This window comes from Macaca thibetana, chromosome 5, assembly GCF_024542745.1.
Source record: "Macaca thibetana thibetana isolate TM-01 chromosome 5, ASM2454274v1, whole genome shotgun sequence".
Taxonomy (NCBI): Eukaryota; Metazoa; Chordata; class Mammalia; order Primates; family Cercopithecidae; genus Macaca; species Macaca thibetana.
This window is the reverse complement of record NC_065582.1, coordinates 81338148-81353511: the sequence shown is the minus strand read 5'-3', so window position 1 is coordinate 81353511 and position 15364 is coordinate 81338148. Positions and strand designations below refer to the sequence as shown.

Genomic DNA, 15364 nt, shown 5'->3' with positions numbered 1-15364 from the left:
CCTTACCAGGGGGTAGAGCATTATTGGTGGCAGTGGCCAGTTCTAATTTCTAGTCTTGTACAATTACTAGAAAATTTAATTGCTTCTTTGATTTCCTCTAGAGGTTATATGAGTAAATTAAAACCATGAGTCAACATTCTCTTGCAGGTGACTTGAATGATTTTCATTTACATTTTACTGAATGGTTCTCCAATGAGAATACTTTTAAATTTTGAATAAACATGAATAAACAGAACACATGAAGCTCTTCCAAGAATACCTGTTGTGAGTCAACTTATAACCTACTTTAAAGTTATTATACTTTGTAGTCAAGAGAATGTAAGTCAGCCTTCATCAATGGTGTATCTGGTTAAGAATACAGACCTTAAGAGTCAGGCTATCCTAGATTTGAGTCCTAGCTTTGCCCCTTACTGACTGAGTGTCCTTAAGTAAGTTCCTTACATAAATGCAGTCTTTTAATTTATAAAAATGAGAATAATGCTTAACACCAAAGGTTAATAGAAGATTTGAAAGCACTCAAGATAGCACCTGGCCCTCAAGAAATACAGCCACACACACTGATGCTGTTACTATTACTCAGTGAAACATTTCCTGCGAAACTCAGCTGAATGAATTGCTTCCTAACCAGAGTTTCTAAAGAAAATTCACCCTCTGAAAAAGATGACATGCTGCCTATAAAATGGGCACTGAGAACCAGTGAGAGTTTCCTGCTTATCTCCCTGACAGACTTAGGTCAAGATGTATTATTTCCTGGGGTTTTTTGTTGTTGTTGTTATCGTTGTTGTTAAACAGTTTTCATTCTTCTGAGATTCCCCATCCATAGGACTATGTATTTTTTTTAAAGGCATTAATGCTCTTATTCCAACAGCATCATCTCAGGTATGTCTTTAGTAACAGTTTTTACTCTAGATTATAAATCACATTTTGCTGCTGCTTCTAGTAATTTGCTATTGTATGCTTCCAGTAATTTGTTATTGTATGCTGGACTTGTGGACGATTTAAGGAGTCTGCATTGTATTGTTTTCCTTCAGAGTGTGAAGACTTGATTTTAGCAGGCAGGTTATTTACAGGCACTTCTTCCGTTTTTGAGGCTTGGCATTAGACCCTGTGGGGCAGGTCTAGTCTAGCCTTCTGTGTTAGTCATCAATCTTTTGCCTCTCAATTCCAAATCCACCCTCAGTACCTATTCTGCGATAATGGATTAAACTCCTTTAAGCATTTTCCCTTTACAGTGAGCATAGCAATAAGTTCTATCAGTTCAGGACTTTAGAAAGACACTGTAGAAAGAGGGTTCTCTTCCTGGTCCTGATAAGCTACATTTTGCTTTCTTGTTCCTGCTGTATAATCTGTCAGTGGCGACTGTGTATGGGAATACCTGGCGGCACTCTGTTCCAGCAGCAAGCACAATGCACACAGTTCTTCACCCATCTCAAAGCCATGGTCTGAGCCCAGTGACCACTTCACTGTGGCCCTCCTAATGCAGACACTAGTGCACTCCTGTTGCCCCTCCACTCCTGTAAACACTCAGCATGTCTGCTTCAGCAGCTCCAAAATCTCTGCTTCCTTAGCTTAACAGGACCACTGTCCTCTACTTGGGTTCCAACTGCACATGCTGAGCTCTGGAAATTGTCTCCAGGCAGAGAACCAGGGTAAAGATGGGGTCTATTTTGTGTGTTTTCCATCTCTCAGGGATCATTTTCCTGCACTGCCTATTTTCCAATTCTTTTAAACAGGCGTTTTACATACTTAATTTTATTACTATTTTCAGCAAGAAGGCAAGTCCAACGTATGAGGGCAAAGCCAAGTATCAGTTACTCCATCACAACCATGGCAGAATTCAAATATATTTTGAAAGAGGCGGCAGCAGCATTTTTGTAGATAGATCAGGCATGGAGTATAACAGAAAGAGAGGAGTCAATCATGATTCCAAGATTTTTCAGTGACGATTCCAAGATTTTTCAAAGTACAGTAATCAATTTAGATGGGGAGGGGCTATAGATAAACCAGATATGAAAGGGGTAAAATGAGGCAGTTAACATTTTAAATAAGTTTGAACTATTTGATAATTCAAGTCTCAGGTGGCTGGATCTATGGGTTTGAAGTTTAGAAAAGAGATGTGAATTAGAGATAGATACTTAAGCAAAATAAGCAATAGAGAAAGTATTTAAAGCCAGGAGATGAGACAAGATCATCACAAGGGTAGTATACAGAGAACAGAATCATCATACTGAGATGTAGGACATGAAGAGATCTGATTATTTCCTTAAGAAAAAGGATAGCCAAAAACCATTCAATTTTAACACTTTAGCTACACATTATCAAATCACCTCCCCCAAAAGGTGATAACTGTCAAATAACTTGCAGATCATTTCAGTTTTATCACTCAGAGTGTGAGAGTGTAAACTGATACAATCTTTTTTAAAAATAATTTTATGTTACCATTTCAAGTTGGATATTTGCATTTCACAGGATCCAGAAATTCCATTCCTAGAAGAAACTTTGCTCACATGCACAAAAACAATATAAAACAAAAATAGAACACACCCAATAAAAAAGGAAATAACATAAATACTTAACAATGGGAAACAGATAAATTGTGGCATATTTTCAGAATGAAATACTATGTCACATATATGACATATATGTCATACATAAGCACATGAATCTTAGTAACATAAATGTTCCCATAAGTGCCATAAGCAATGAAAGCAAGTCCCAAAACACAAAGTTGGAAGCAAGTAAAATGAAACAATATATCATTTAAGCATATGTACATGAAATAAAACTGTGTGTGTAAGTGTGTAAAGATAAGGGAAAAAATACAAAATTCAGGACAGAGATTATCTGGGCGGTGGGGGGGCAGTGGATGATGGGAATGGCAGTGTGAGAAGGGGATTGGTAGGAGTACCTGTTAGACATAAGTCATATTTATCAGGTTAGCAGCAATTCTATGTTGTTCATTATATAGTCTGTTTATTGGTTTTGAGACAGGGTCTCACTCTGTCACCCAGGCTGGAGTGCAGTGGTACAAAAATGGTATATTGCAGGTTCAGTCTCCCAGGCTCAGCAATCCTCCCATCTCAGCCTCCCAAGTAGCTAGGACCACAGGGATGAGCCACCATGCCCGGCTATTTTTTTATTTTTTGTAGAGACAAGGTCTTGCCGTGTTCTCCAGGCTAGTCTCGAACTCCTGTGCTGAAATGACCCTCCCACCTCAGCCTCCCAAAGTGCTGGGATTACAGGTGTGAGCCACCATGCCTGGCCATTAAACAGTTTTTAAAAATAACAAATACATACATCATCAAAATTAAAAAGAGTAATTAATTCAGAGGCTAATGACAAGGCATCACGTACCACAGATTACGATTAATCCAATTCTGTGCATTTGCGGTCCATTCAAGATATTTTTAGGAAGTAATATTAATTTACATTCCTACCACGTTTTACTTTTTCCAAGTAAATGGGGGAACATTTTATTAAGCTTCAAATTTACCGACATAATTAACAAGATATGTTATCTACACATCATTTAAAATAAACGCAAACAAAGAAATACATTTCTTAAAACGTAGTTCATATTTTACCTAATTTGGTGCATAGGGTTCCTAACTCACACTGCTTAAATGTATTGCAAAGTATATGAACCATAAGATTTTGTATACATTACACAAGTTGGAAAAAAAATTAAAAGATGGCTAAATTTAAGAAAAATATTCACAAGATCCAAAATTTCTACACTATTTTAGACATATGTATATATTTGAGACGGGGTCTCGCTCTGTCACCCAGGCTGGAGTGCAGTGATATAATCTCGGTTCACTGCAAGCTCCGCCTCCCGGGTTCACACCATTCTCCTGCCTCAGCCTCCAGAGTAGCTGGAACTAAGGAACCCGCCACCACGCCCAGCTAATTTCTTTGTATTTTTAGTAGAGATGGGGTTTCACCGTGTCAGCCAGGATGGTCTCGATCTCCTGACCTCGTGATTCACCCGCCTCGGCCTCCCAAAGTGCTGGGATTACAGACGTGAGCCAATGCGCCCAGCCTATTCTAGACGTATTTTTAAAGTTTTTCTAAAATGTTTTATTTTTCCTTCTTTTTTATATTCTATTGGCGTTGACTAAAACATGAATACACTTCCTTAGATAGACTTCATCAATTTCCAGTTCCTTGACCAGAGAAACCTACTGTCTGAAAAAGACATGTTCCCTAAAGATGACTGCTAAAAACAAAAAGTGAGAGAAAAAATTTGAGGGAAAAAAAAATCTAATCTTTCATACCGTATTTTATTCCCAAGCATTAATATGGTATACACTTGCTGATGTTTTTTCACTAGGGTACAGTTTAAAATAAACATAAGAATTAAAGAGAAAAGTATCTCCACAAATATGATTCTTTTTGTTATCAACAAAGCCAAGAAGATGCTCATCCAACACGTCAATTCAATGACCTCTGCATTTAAAAGCAGGCCAATAATTAAAGGAAACAGGTGGAGCAAATAAGGACTGTTTTCCTCTACATACTTCCAATCTCCTACAAACTGTTTTTTATGATAAAGTGAGGCAATTATAGGAAACAAAAAGGAGAAACAATAGGAGGTGACCAGTGAGTTAACATTTTAAAAATAAAACCACTAACATAAATTTATATGCTGGTAATAACCCTACAGAAAGAATAATCTACATGCTGGGACCATGAAACTAAAAAATTACATAATAAACATTACTTTATAAAGACTTTAAAATATTCTTATCGCCCAAAATAGCACAACAGTTGCATTTTCTGGAAGCTGTGGTATTTCATGGACTTGGTGACATAGGTACACAGAGACCCCGGCTTAGTAAGTGTGCTTCTCTGTTTATCTTGTCAGTCACAAACTTTCAAGCTTCCAGCATTTCAAAGTCAGTGACAAAGCAGGTGTGTGAGTGCACAGTGACTACCTTTTTAAACAGTATTATACTACTTTGCTCTGCTTATGTGAAAGAAAACTGGGTATAAGACATCTGAAAGGCAAGATTTTGATAATATGTCAAAAACCCCAAGCAATTTCAATTCCAGAAATATTGTGAGGCAAATATGCAAAAAGGTTCACTTTAGGATTCATTACAGGTTGTCAAAAGACAGAAACTAATCCAAAGATCCTTCAATTGGGTGTTGTTATTGAATTAAATTCCTAAACAGCAGGGAACTGTGCCATCATTTCAAAAAAGATCAATATCTAAATTAACATAAGAAGATATTTATAATATAGGAAGTTTAAGAAGCAGTTTTACAATACAAAATACATAATAGACACGTTGTGGAGAAACGAAACAAACATTCTAGGCCTTGATCTCTATCACAATCATCATGCCCTAGAGAATCTGATTTTGGAAAATCACTTGCTGAATTCGCTTACTAGTAAAACGACAGCAGAAGCGTGCAACTCAAGCAAAAGGAGGAATGAGAGTGATGAGAAGTATGAATTCGAAAAGACCAAATGGGTAACACTCTGGAGTGTAAGGCAGGGCTTACACTCTGGAAACAGAATAATGACATCCCCAGTGTGGACCTGATTCACGATGTGGTACAAAATTTCCACACTGCCTTATTCAAGAAAATGAAAAAGCAGGGGAGGCCAGGAGGACCAAATTCAAGTAAATAATACTTAGGTTCAACAATTATCTCATTTCACCTTTAGATAGGGTTTGAGAATTGTCTTATCAAAATGGAAGGCAGAATATGGGTTACTAAAAATAAATAACTATAATTAAAATAAACAGATATTTGTTTCAAAATTTCCTTCCCAAGGACATTTGTGGAGCTAAGGTTTACTCAAATTTTTACTTAATTTCCATACTGTGAGTCATACCAGTAAGAATTAGTTAAGTTTACTATCCAATAGTGAGAATAGGAAAGTAGTTTCTGATCCAAATTATAGTCAATGCTTTAAAAAATTTATCTATGAAAATTTTAATTCTATAATGGCTTCTCCTTGCCATCCATCATAGGTTAAGATACCACATGACTGATAAGTCAATGATTGCTGATAGATAAGAACCTCAGTTACGTATCTCCACACACAACATTTATAATATAAAATCCTTCAGAGTCAGAATAGTTCTAGATTCATCCCAATATGGCACGTTATTGAGAAGAGTTTCTTAACCTTTTAATCCATGCCCCTTTTTATAAACCTGATGTTTATATACATTCCAAATCCATTTGAAAATAGTGTCTATCACTTATCTCCCCACTTCCAAACCTGGCAAAAAAAAATTTGGTAAATTTTATTTTCAGTAGTTTCTAAAACAAAAACAAATTAAAAACATACTTTTCAAATTTAAAGTTACATTATAAAATTATAAAATGGACTATACCGCTTACATATAATACCACTACCACTAAACCATTCTCTCCCCACACCTAAAGGTTGAGAACTTTCACTGTTCCAGAAATCTGGCAGATTAGATATATGACATTTTCAATTTTTCTGAATTAAAAATACTGAGAATAATGAATTGAACAATTAAATTTTAAGTCCCACTTAAGTAGTTTATTTCTTTGTATCTTCACACCAAAATCTGCATTTATTTAAGTGTAATAAATTTTATTAAAGTCAACATTCTCTAAGGCCAACTTTATATACTCAAAGGGTTTATAAAAGAACATCAGGCACAGAAACTTTTTTTTAGTAAATGTTTGAATATTATTTTCTACACTGTCAAAAATGTATAAAAATTCCTTAGGAAGTCAAATGCATTACCTAATTTTGCTGTGTAAAAAATCTATACCTTAATTAATCTGATGAGTTTGATATTAAAATATCCCTAATCTTGGTTGTACATTATCTAGCATTAATACATTTTCTTGAAATTCCCGAATCATAGTGGCCTGCCTCTTGATTTTCCAGAGATTGGAATTATTTTAAACTCTTCAAGCTGACTGGGAGAATCTAGACAGGCAAGTGAAAGGCAACGCTCATCCTCCCAGCATACAGATTCCTGATACTGTGGCTTTTGATCTTCTTTGTATTAATACAACTGATATTCTAAGTGCCTCTATTAAGTTCTATTACTCTGTACTGATACTGAACAGTTGCCTCATGAGAGTCACATTTCTAGTTTGCAATGCAAAAATTATGAAAGTTACTTAGACGTTTCATTCTTCATCTTGTAGGAGAGAATTAAACATACCTTACAAAAACTCTCAAACAATTTTAAGGGCTCAAAGGGAGTCTAGATTATGGAGTCTGAATTATTTATTTCATATATGAGGTCCAATACAACATATACAGAATTTCCCCCAAATTTCCTTTATCTTTAAGAATAATGTCTCAATCTCCAAAAAGATATACCTCAAATGTAAGAGCTGCATTTTTTTCAGAACAATCAGCAACCAAACTACTTTTATTCTTGGAAGTGACCTTGCCCTGGCTGAGCCCAGACCCCCAGTCAGGTGAGGACAGTATCAGCCCTCCCAGAGTGGGGGCTCAGAGTAGAGACAGCAAGCCCGGAAACGCTCAGTCTCCACCTCTTCTTCCTGCCCCTCAAACCCAGGGGCCCTCAAGAGGCTCTCTGCCCTCCCACTGATTATTATTCTAAGAAAATAGAGGAAGGCAACCATGGTGATAAGGCACTGGAAAATATTTCATGAGGTCCTTCATTAGGGTGAGAAGAGGAAATTAAACTAGGTAACAATTAACAAGCTCTTCCTAATATGCCAGTCACTGTACAAAATGTTTTATAAATATTATTTAACGTTTAAAGCAAATCAATAAGGTAGTTATTATTCCTGTTTTACAAATAAGAAAACAGGGACTTGGAGAATTCAAATAACATATCCTAGCTGCAAAATGAACTAGTGAAGGATCAAGTCTTTGGACCTGGGTCTGTGAGATCCCAAAACCCACACATTCATATTCATACTGAGCTACTGACACTGTGTCAAGGACACTTAGGGAGGAAGCTGTATAGATTACCTACCTGGGAAATCAGAAAACCTGAAAAATCAGACTAACAGACAAATCTGAATTTGATACTGCTTTAGTAAGAAACAAGCAAGAACAAATTCTGAACTGAAACTCTATTAAGAGAAAAAAAAAATGACATTTTTCCCCTATGAAAAGCAACCTATAACACCTGCAAAATCTGATGTTTCCTAATGAAATAAGTTCAGTTCTCAAGACATAGATAAGCCAAAAGTATATAAAAAAAGACTACAGGGACCGGGCACGGTGGCTCAAGCCTGTAATCCCAGCACTTTGGGAGGCCGAGACGGGCGGATCACGAGTTCGGGAGATCAAGACCATCCTGGCTAACATGGTGAAACCCCGTCTCTACTAAAAAATACAAAAAACTAGCCGGGCGGCCAGGCGCGGTGGCTCAAGCCTGTAATCCCAGCACTTTGGGAGGCCGAGGCGGGCGGATCACAAGGTCAAGAGATCGAGACCACAGTGAAACCCCGTCTCTACTAAAAATACAAAAAATTAGCCGGGCGCGGTGGCGGGCGCCTGTAGTCCCAGCTACTCGGGAGGCTGAGGCAGGAGAATGGCGGGAACCCGGGAGGCGGAGCTTGCAGTGAGCCGAGATCGCGCCACTGCACTCCAGCCTGGGCAACAGCGTGAGACTCCGTCTCAAAAAAAAAAAAAAAAAAACTAGCCGGGCGAGGTGGCGGGCGCCTGTAGTCCCAGCTACTCGGGAGGCTGAGGCAGGAGAATGGCGTAAACCCGGGAGGCGGAGCTTGCAGTGAGCTGAGATCCGGCCACTGCACTCCAGCCTGGGCGGCAGAGCGAGACTCCGTCTCAAAAAAAAAAAAAAAAAAAAAAAAAAAAAAAGACTACAGGGATCCCCAAAATTACTTTCATAGTAAATCAACACACTCTAAATGTATTTGTGGTACAGGCCCACAATTGCTTATTGAAACTTCTGAAATCTAAAAACCTAGTTTTGTAACTCACTTGGTAGCAAAACCTGATCAAAACTGAGGAAGTTTCAATCAGCCTTTTTGCCGACCCTATTTGTGAGAAAAATCATTCACTTTGCTACAGGAATATTAATGTGCTTTAACATGGGGGTACCATCCCAGACCCATCAGGAGAAATAAGTAATACATAATCCTAAAGATTTTGGAAAAGAGATTGTGAACAGTATCATACTACTCAAGAAACTTTGGAACAAGATAAATGAGAAGACAAAATTAACAAAGACCCCCAAAGAGAGTCAAAGGTACAAGTAAAACTTAGGTGTCTATGGCTTATATAATTAGACTCAGATCTCAAGAAGTAACATCAGTTGCTAGAGCTCTTGGAAGTGTGTAGAGGGAAGAACAAGTTTATATCCTAACAGACACCCTACTCATTGCTCCAAATACTGTTGTAAAGCATGGACTAATTAAACAAGCACACTGGCATCCATGTCATAGTATGTTCTACTGTCCCTGGTGAAGGGTATCCACTCGCTTACACAGAATCAGTTTCTTTTAAAGAGTTATTTAACAGTGCATGGGTAATTTTCACGGCAAAGGATAATCTCTACCTCCAACTGCATTTTCCCCCAAATTCAACTGGTAATCCTCATTAAAACTTCATAAACCAAGGGTATATCTGTTAGTAACATATATCCACATTCTCAAAAACATCTTACTTTTGACACTTTCATGTCACAGGTCTTAGAAAGTATTATTTATCCTTCACAAAAATGGACTTAGTATTTAGTGAGATGAGACAAACAGAATTTCCTACATAGTCAATTAATACCTCAGAAAGACAAAATGTGTATCTATAACACCATTTTAGCATTAGAAAGTTAACACTCCCTCCACATCCTCGCCTCCTCCATTCCTGAAATGGAATTTAGGATTCAAGCCATAAAATCTTTACAGACTGGAAAATCAGGAACATCCTGTTGATAACCAAATAGGCTTAACAGCTGCTCATGGTTCTGAAAAGCATTTGTGCTAAGGAAACAAATCTGGTACCAATGCCTTCTAAATGACCTACAGAAAACGATTAAAGGAAGAGTCATTGTTTTTATTTTATTATTATTAGCTGGCAAATAAGCATTACTGACAGACTTTTTCCTGATGTCACTGGAAAAGCTACAAAAATGAGGGTGTTTTTTTTATTACAAAAAAATTCTTCACTTATGGCTGCAAATAAGCCAAATAAGTCAAACACACAAGTTAGGTCCTTGAGAAAAAGAGATACTTTTCCTAAGTAGCGCAATCCAACAGCCTAAATACTGCCAGTCCAAAAACATTAAAACACTTCATGGTCTGAAATATTAAGATGTTTACTAGAATTTCTAAAGCTTATTCTTCACAAACTCAGAAGTTAAAAAACCACCTTTTGCTCAGGCATCAGAGCTGGGCCTTCCTGAAAAGAACCACATCTCTTACGCTCACAATTCACACTCCAGACAGAGATGTAGAGGCAGACACAGCTTTAACGTGCCTCTTAGTCTCCCTAGAAAACCTGGGAGCTCTGTAGGCACCCAGAACAACTAACTTCTTGGCCTTCCCTCCAAATGCCAAAGCCCAAAGTTACTTTGAGGCTTCCTGGCAGCAAGGAGCCCTAGAAGAAAAAAAAATAGGCCCAAGTTTCAGTTCCAGTTCTGCGTCTCTCCTAGACAGACACTAACTAGTCAGGCTCCTCTGAGCCCTCTAAGCCTTGACCTTTGGTGTCCATCCTTATCAGGCCTGCATTGCCCAACTGTAGCAAAAATCTTGCCAAGTTTGTTTATTGAGAATCCTCTATTCTCAGTATCTGCTCACCCTCATTATCTGATCAAATTCCTTATCTTCCACCCACTTCCCAGGTACCTGATGATCCTGGCCTGCCTTCAGCAAAAATCCCACTTATCCCAGAATCCCCTGCTTCCAATGTTTCCTCTCAGTAGTTTTCCATCCACTTACCTCCACCCTGTCCTTGGCTATCAATCCCCACCTGTCTATGCTGTATTCAGAGTTGAGCCCAGTTCTACACTGAGGTCTTTATTCTCCTGTTGCAATACTTCCTGAATAAAGTTCTGTTTTTATTACTTTAATCACTGTACAGCTCTGGTCTTCTTTGACAGACTACAGTTAAGTCACTTAGCCTCTCTGTGCTTCAGTAATCTCACTGGTAAAACAAGAATAAAACCTTCCTCACCAAGTTGTGGGGTAACCTAATGCATGCAAAGCAGCTATTCAGTGAGTGACACATGCATAGGCACTCATAAAATGGGTATTTTCAATTTCTTTATATTAGCTTTATACATTATTAAACACCAAAGGATATCCCAAATCAGGGCTAAGACACACGCTCTGACATGAAACCTGTTAGGCAGTAGGTCATCCCAGGCTCCCTGTCATAATCAAACTCTAGGACTTCATAGACTTATGAAGCAGCCTAGAGATATAGACAGTTCCTTGGATGTGGGGCCAGAATCCTAGAAATGCTGAGAATTTGCAGCAAAGCAGTTTTTTAAAGGAAGCCCAATTGCCACATATTGTCATGAGCCAGGCAATATGTTACATGATTTACATTGATCCTGTTTGCTCCTCTCAACAACAGAAATATAGGCAGATAATACCAATATCACGAGTCAGGTATTGTAAGAATACAAAGATTAAGAATACATATTATACAAAGAATATCACAACCCACAACTCTAGGCTCTGAAAAAAAAATAAGTTTGTTTGGAGATTCCACCTCTAACGAATGTTGCTAGGGCCATCCTAACTCACTATTTTGGAACTCTTATAGGATATTATAAGAATTTATTTCTAGTCTTTTCAAAAAAGATGTGGCTACACATTTTTAAAAATATCTTAATGTTATATAATAATATTAAAAATTATGTGAAATTATAGTACATAGCTCTGGAGCCAGATTACTTAGGTTTAGATTTTATCTCTACCATTTACTACTACTATGTGATCTCGAACATAGTTTAACCTCCCTACTTCAGGTTCCTCAGATGTGAATTGTGAATAACAACAGTACCTACCCTCTTATAAGGATTAATCCTTATAACATAAGTTATAAAACCTAACATAAAACTTAAAACAAATAACTTATAAGTTATACATTAACTAGCAATCTTTATAAGGATTTAGTTAACATATGTAAAGCATTCAGAATATTGTCTGAAAAATATAGTAAGAAATCAATAAAATATGGACTATCATTATATTCTATTTCTCAATCCTTTATAACTACAACGCATTTACTAAGACTCCATTTCAGTGAAACTGGTTCAATGAGGAGATTTTTTGAGGCTGGTTAAGAAGTAGAAAAAGTATTACAGAGTGCTTGGCTAAGTAATCAGGACTAAAGGACCAAAATGGCTAAAATGAAAAGGATACTCAAGTACTGATGAGGCAATACACTGCTGATGGGAGTGTAAACTGGTACAACCACATCAAAAAACTGACTGGCAGAATCTACTAACACTGAACAAATACATATCCCAGGACCTAGCAATTCTCCTCCCTGGTATAACTAACAGAAATGTCCACAAAAACACATGCACTTAACTCTTCACGCCAGCACTATTCTTAAGAGCAAAAATCTGTACAGTGCCCAAATGCCCATCAACAATATTGGGTATAATCACACAACGAAACACCACACAGCCCCAAGAATGAACAATCTGCCACTAATTACATAACAATAGAGGTGAGTTTCACAAGCACAATGTAAAGTGAAAGAAGCCAGACACAAAAGAGCATATGTGGTATGATTTGAATTACAGAAATACTAAAAACCAGCTGGACTTAACGCTGTGATGCAATACTCAGGCCTTCTGCAGGAAGGGAGCGGGCTCTCCAGGTTCTCGGCTGCCAGCAGACACCCAGCAGCTGTCACCCCGCTCAGAAATTGCTTCTATTGAAAGGAGAAGCAGCACCCAAAGGTAAGCCCCCTCCCATGGGCAGCCAACCCCTGGAAACACTGAGGTATAATGCCTATTTCCCATGCAACTTTGGACATCTCTGAAGGGCCTTTCCAGAGCTCCCCATGGACTCAACTAAAGCCTCCACTGAGACTGACTTGTAGCTCGACCTCCCCCTCTACAGAATCCTGCTCCCTTCCTTTCTCTTCCCTTCCAGAGGTGTTGATCCCAAGAGTTCTCCCTAAGAGACTTCCTGAACTCTCACCTCACTCTCAGAGTCTGCTCCCAGGGTATCCAATCTTAAAGACAAGCTAATTGGGCCTATGATGTTAATGTGAGGGTACTGATGACTCCTATGGTGAGGACAAGTAGTGAACAGAAAGGGGCAAGAAGAAAAACTTCTGGGTGCTGATAAAATTTTTTTTTAATCTGGAAGCTGATTGTATGCCGCTGTTCCAATGGGAAAAATTCATTTACTTGCATCTATGAAAGATGTGCTTTTTCTTTTAATACGTCTGCAACTCAAATCATATATACTTTTTCATGTATACTTTCTCGTGTGTGTGTGTGTGTGTGTGTGTGTGTGTATACGTCAATGTGAAGTTAAAAGAAAATAAGACAAATTAGGAACTGATCAGAATGGGACAGAATCTTAAAGAACCCTTAGTCCTACCTATTCCACTTACTGTGCACTTAAACATAGTCTAGAGAGGTCTCAAGAAGTCTAATGTGAGATTACAAACCAGCTGGTGGCAACCCAGGCCCAGAACTGTGCCTGGACTGCTCGGCAACAGTCTTGTATTATTTCCACTAGACCATGCTCTTGCAGGTAGTGAGCAGAGTTGAATCTGAGGCCAGGGAAGGAGTTGCTGCAGCTAGCATACTGATACGGTTCAGGACACACTACTTCAAAATATGGCACCTTGGCATTTGAGAAAACAGCAGAAAAAACCAAGCCACTCTCACCTTCCCCTAAGGCAGTCATAAAAATGTAGCAGATCTTCCCCTGAAGTAGGTCAAAAGACCCTCATTCCAGAGGTGCCCATCCTATACCTAGAGGAAAGGAATGTGCCTATCTCTGAAAACACAAGGACACAGAGAAGAATATAAACAAAAAGGCTTTGCCCAGCTCCCCTCTTTAACAAAGACCTAGAACTTTGGTAACGGGACAAGATCAGTGTTGTTGTTGTGTCTGCAATGTGGCCAGCAATTACAAGAGGAGCTTGTGGCATAACTTCCCAAACACACCCAGCCCTGTTTGCAGGGAACATCCCCTCCTTCACAACTGGCACTAAGACCCACAAGAGCAAGTGAAACCTCTCCCCACCTTTCCTTTCTCGAGGCTGTCCCTAACATCCAGGGAACATCCCTAATGAGCAGGAGAGGATGTCATGTATGCTAAATGTTTGGAACAGACCTACACAGCAGAGAAAAAGCAATTGGATGGTGACACTAGCTGTGTTGGTAAGAGTGGCTTTAACACTGCTGCAGTGAAAATCTTACAAGCAGTCTACCTCTGTTGGTCCGGCATACATCATGGGAGATGGGAAGATGGCCACCACTGTCGTCTCAGGATTCAGAACTCCTTCTTCCAACACTGCAGCATGCTGCTTCATACGCCACATCAAAGGAACGTCATCATCCTTTGTCCAGCCACCCAGAGGGTGGAGGAGGAGGACGGGGCGCCGGTAGCCCCTCTCTAGAAGTTGCTTATGGGTATCCTGCATTAACAGGGCATGTCCATTGTGCACTGGGTTGCGTAATTGAAATGCAAAGACAGCATCTGAAAAGAGAATTTCCAGAGTTAAGAATAGCACGCTTCTAACAGATTACCTTCCAAAGGATACGCAATTTTTCTTAAAACTTGATACTCAGGATTAAGCAAACATATGCAAACTCAGAAATCAGAAAACTGGTAAAAAAAAAAAAAAAAAAATGTACTGCTCTGACCATTTACTCTAGGATAACATGACCTATACTTCTACTATACAATATTAAGTAAATCATACTTATCTGAGGATATGTAATATAGCAATCATGGATTTATAAGAATTACTTTCTTGCATTCATGGGAAATGAGAGCAATCATCAGACTTTCTGATTCTAACATCGTGGATCCACTGCTTACCACAGATATAAATTTTTGGTCTGTGCCTCAGTTACCCATCAGATCAATCCCTCCAAAGGACCTAAGATAATGCTTTATTAAGGGAGACAGAAAGGTAGAGACATATATTTGTAGTTTCAAAAATTTACTTACTGTCCAAACATGCTCACTTACGATTACTCTGCTCGACTAGAACCATATTTTGTTTTATGATCGAAGGTCTGAATTCTAGATTATAGTTTAGCAACAACAATATCCCGTAAAACAATGAAAACTACTAGACAGATGAAACTGGTTAACTCCTTATCTCCTGCTTACAACCCTGGCTTCATTCCTACCTGGTGCTTGCTAGCAGGAGACCTTTCTAATCCGGTTAGAGGAGCTCTGTATTTCGCCGCCCTCACAA

The 15364-nt window shown here is 38.5% G+C and overlaps 1 protein-coding gene across 3 annotated transcripts in view; it reads right to left on the bottom strand.

Moving 5' to 3' along the window:
• Positions 1-15364, bottom strand: part of PAPSS1 (3'-phosphoadenosine 5'-phosphosulfate synthase 1) — a 102711-nt gene that overhangs the window by 19326 nt on the left and 68021 nt on the right. For all 3 annotated transcript variants that reach the window (XM_050790997.1, XM_050790998.1, XM_050790999.1), the window contains exon 10: positions 14366-14634. In XM_050790997.1, the coding sequence (XP_050646954.1) occupies positions 14366-14634 (269 nt within the window). The remainder of the gene's footprint in view (positions 1-14365; positions 14635-15364) is intronic.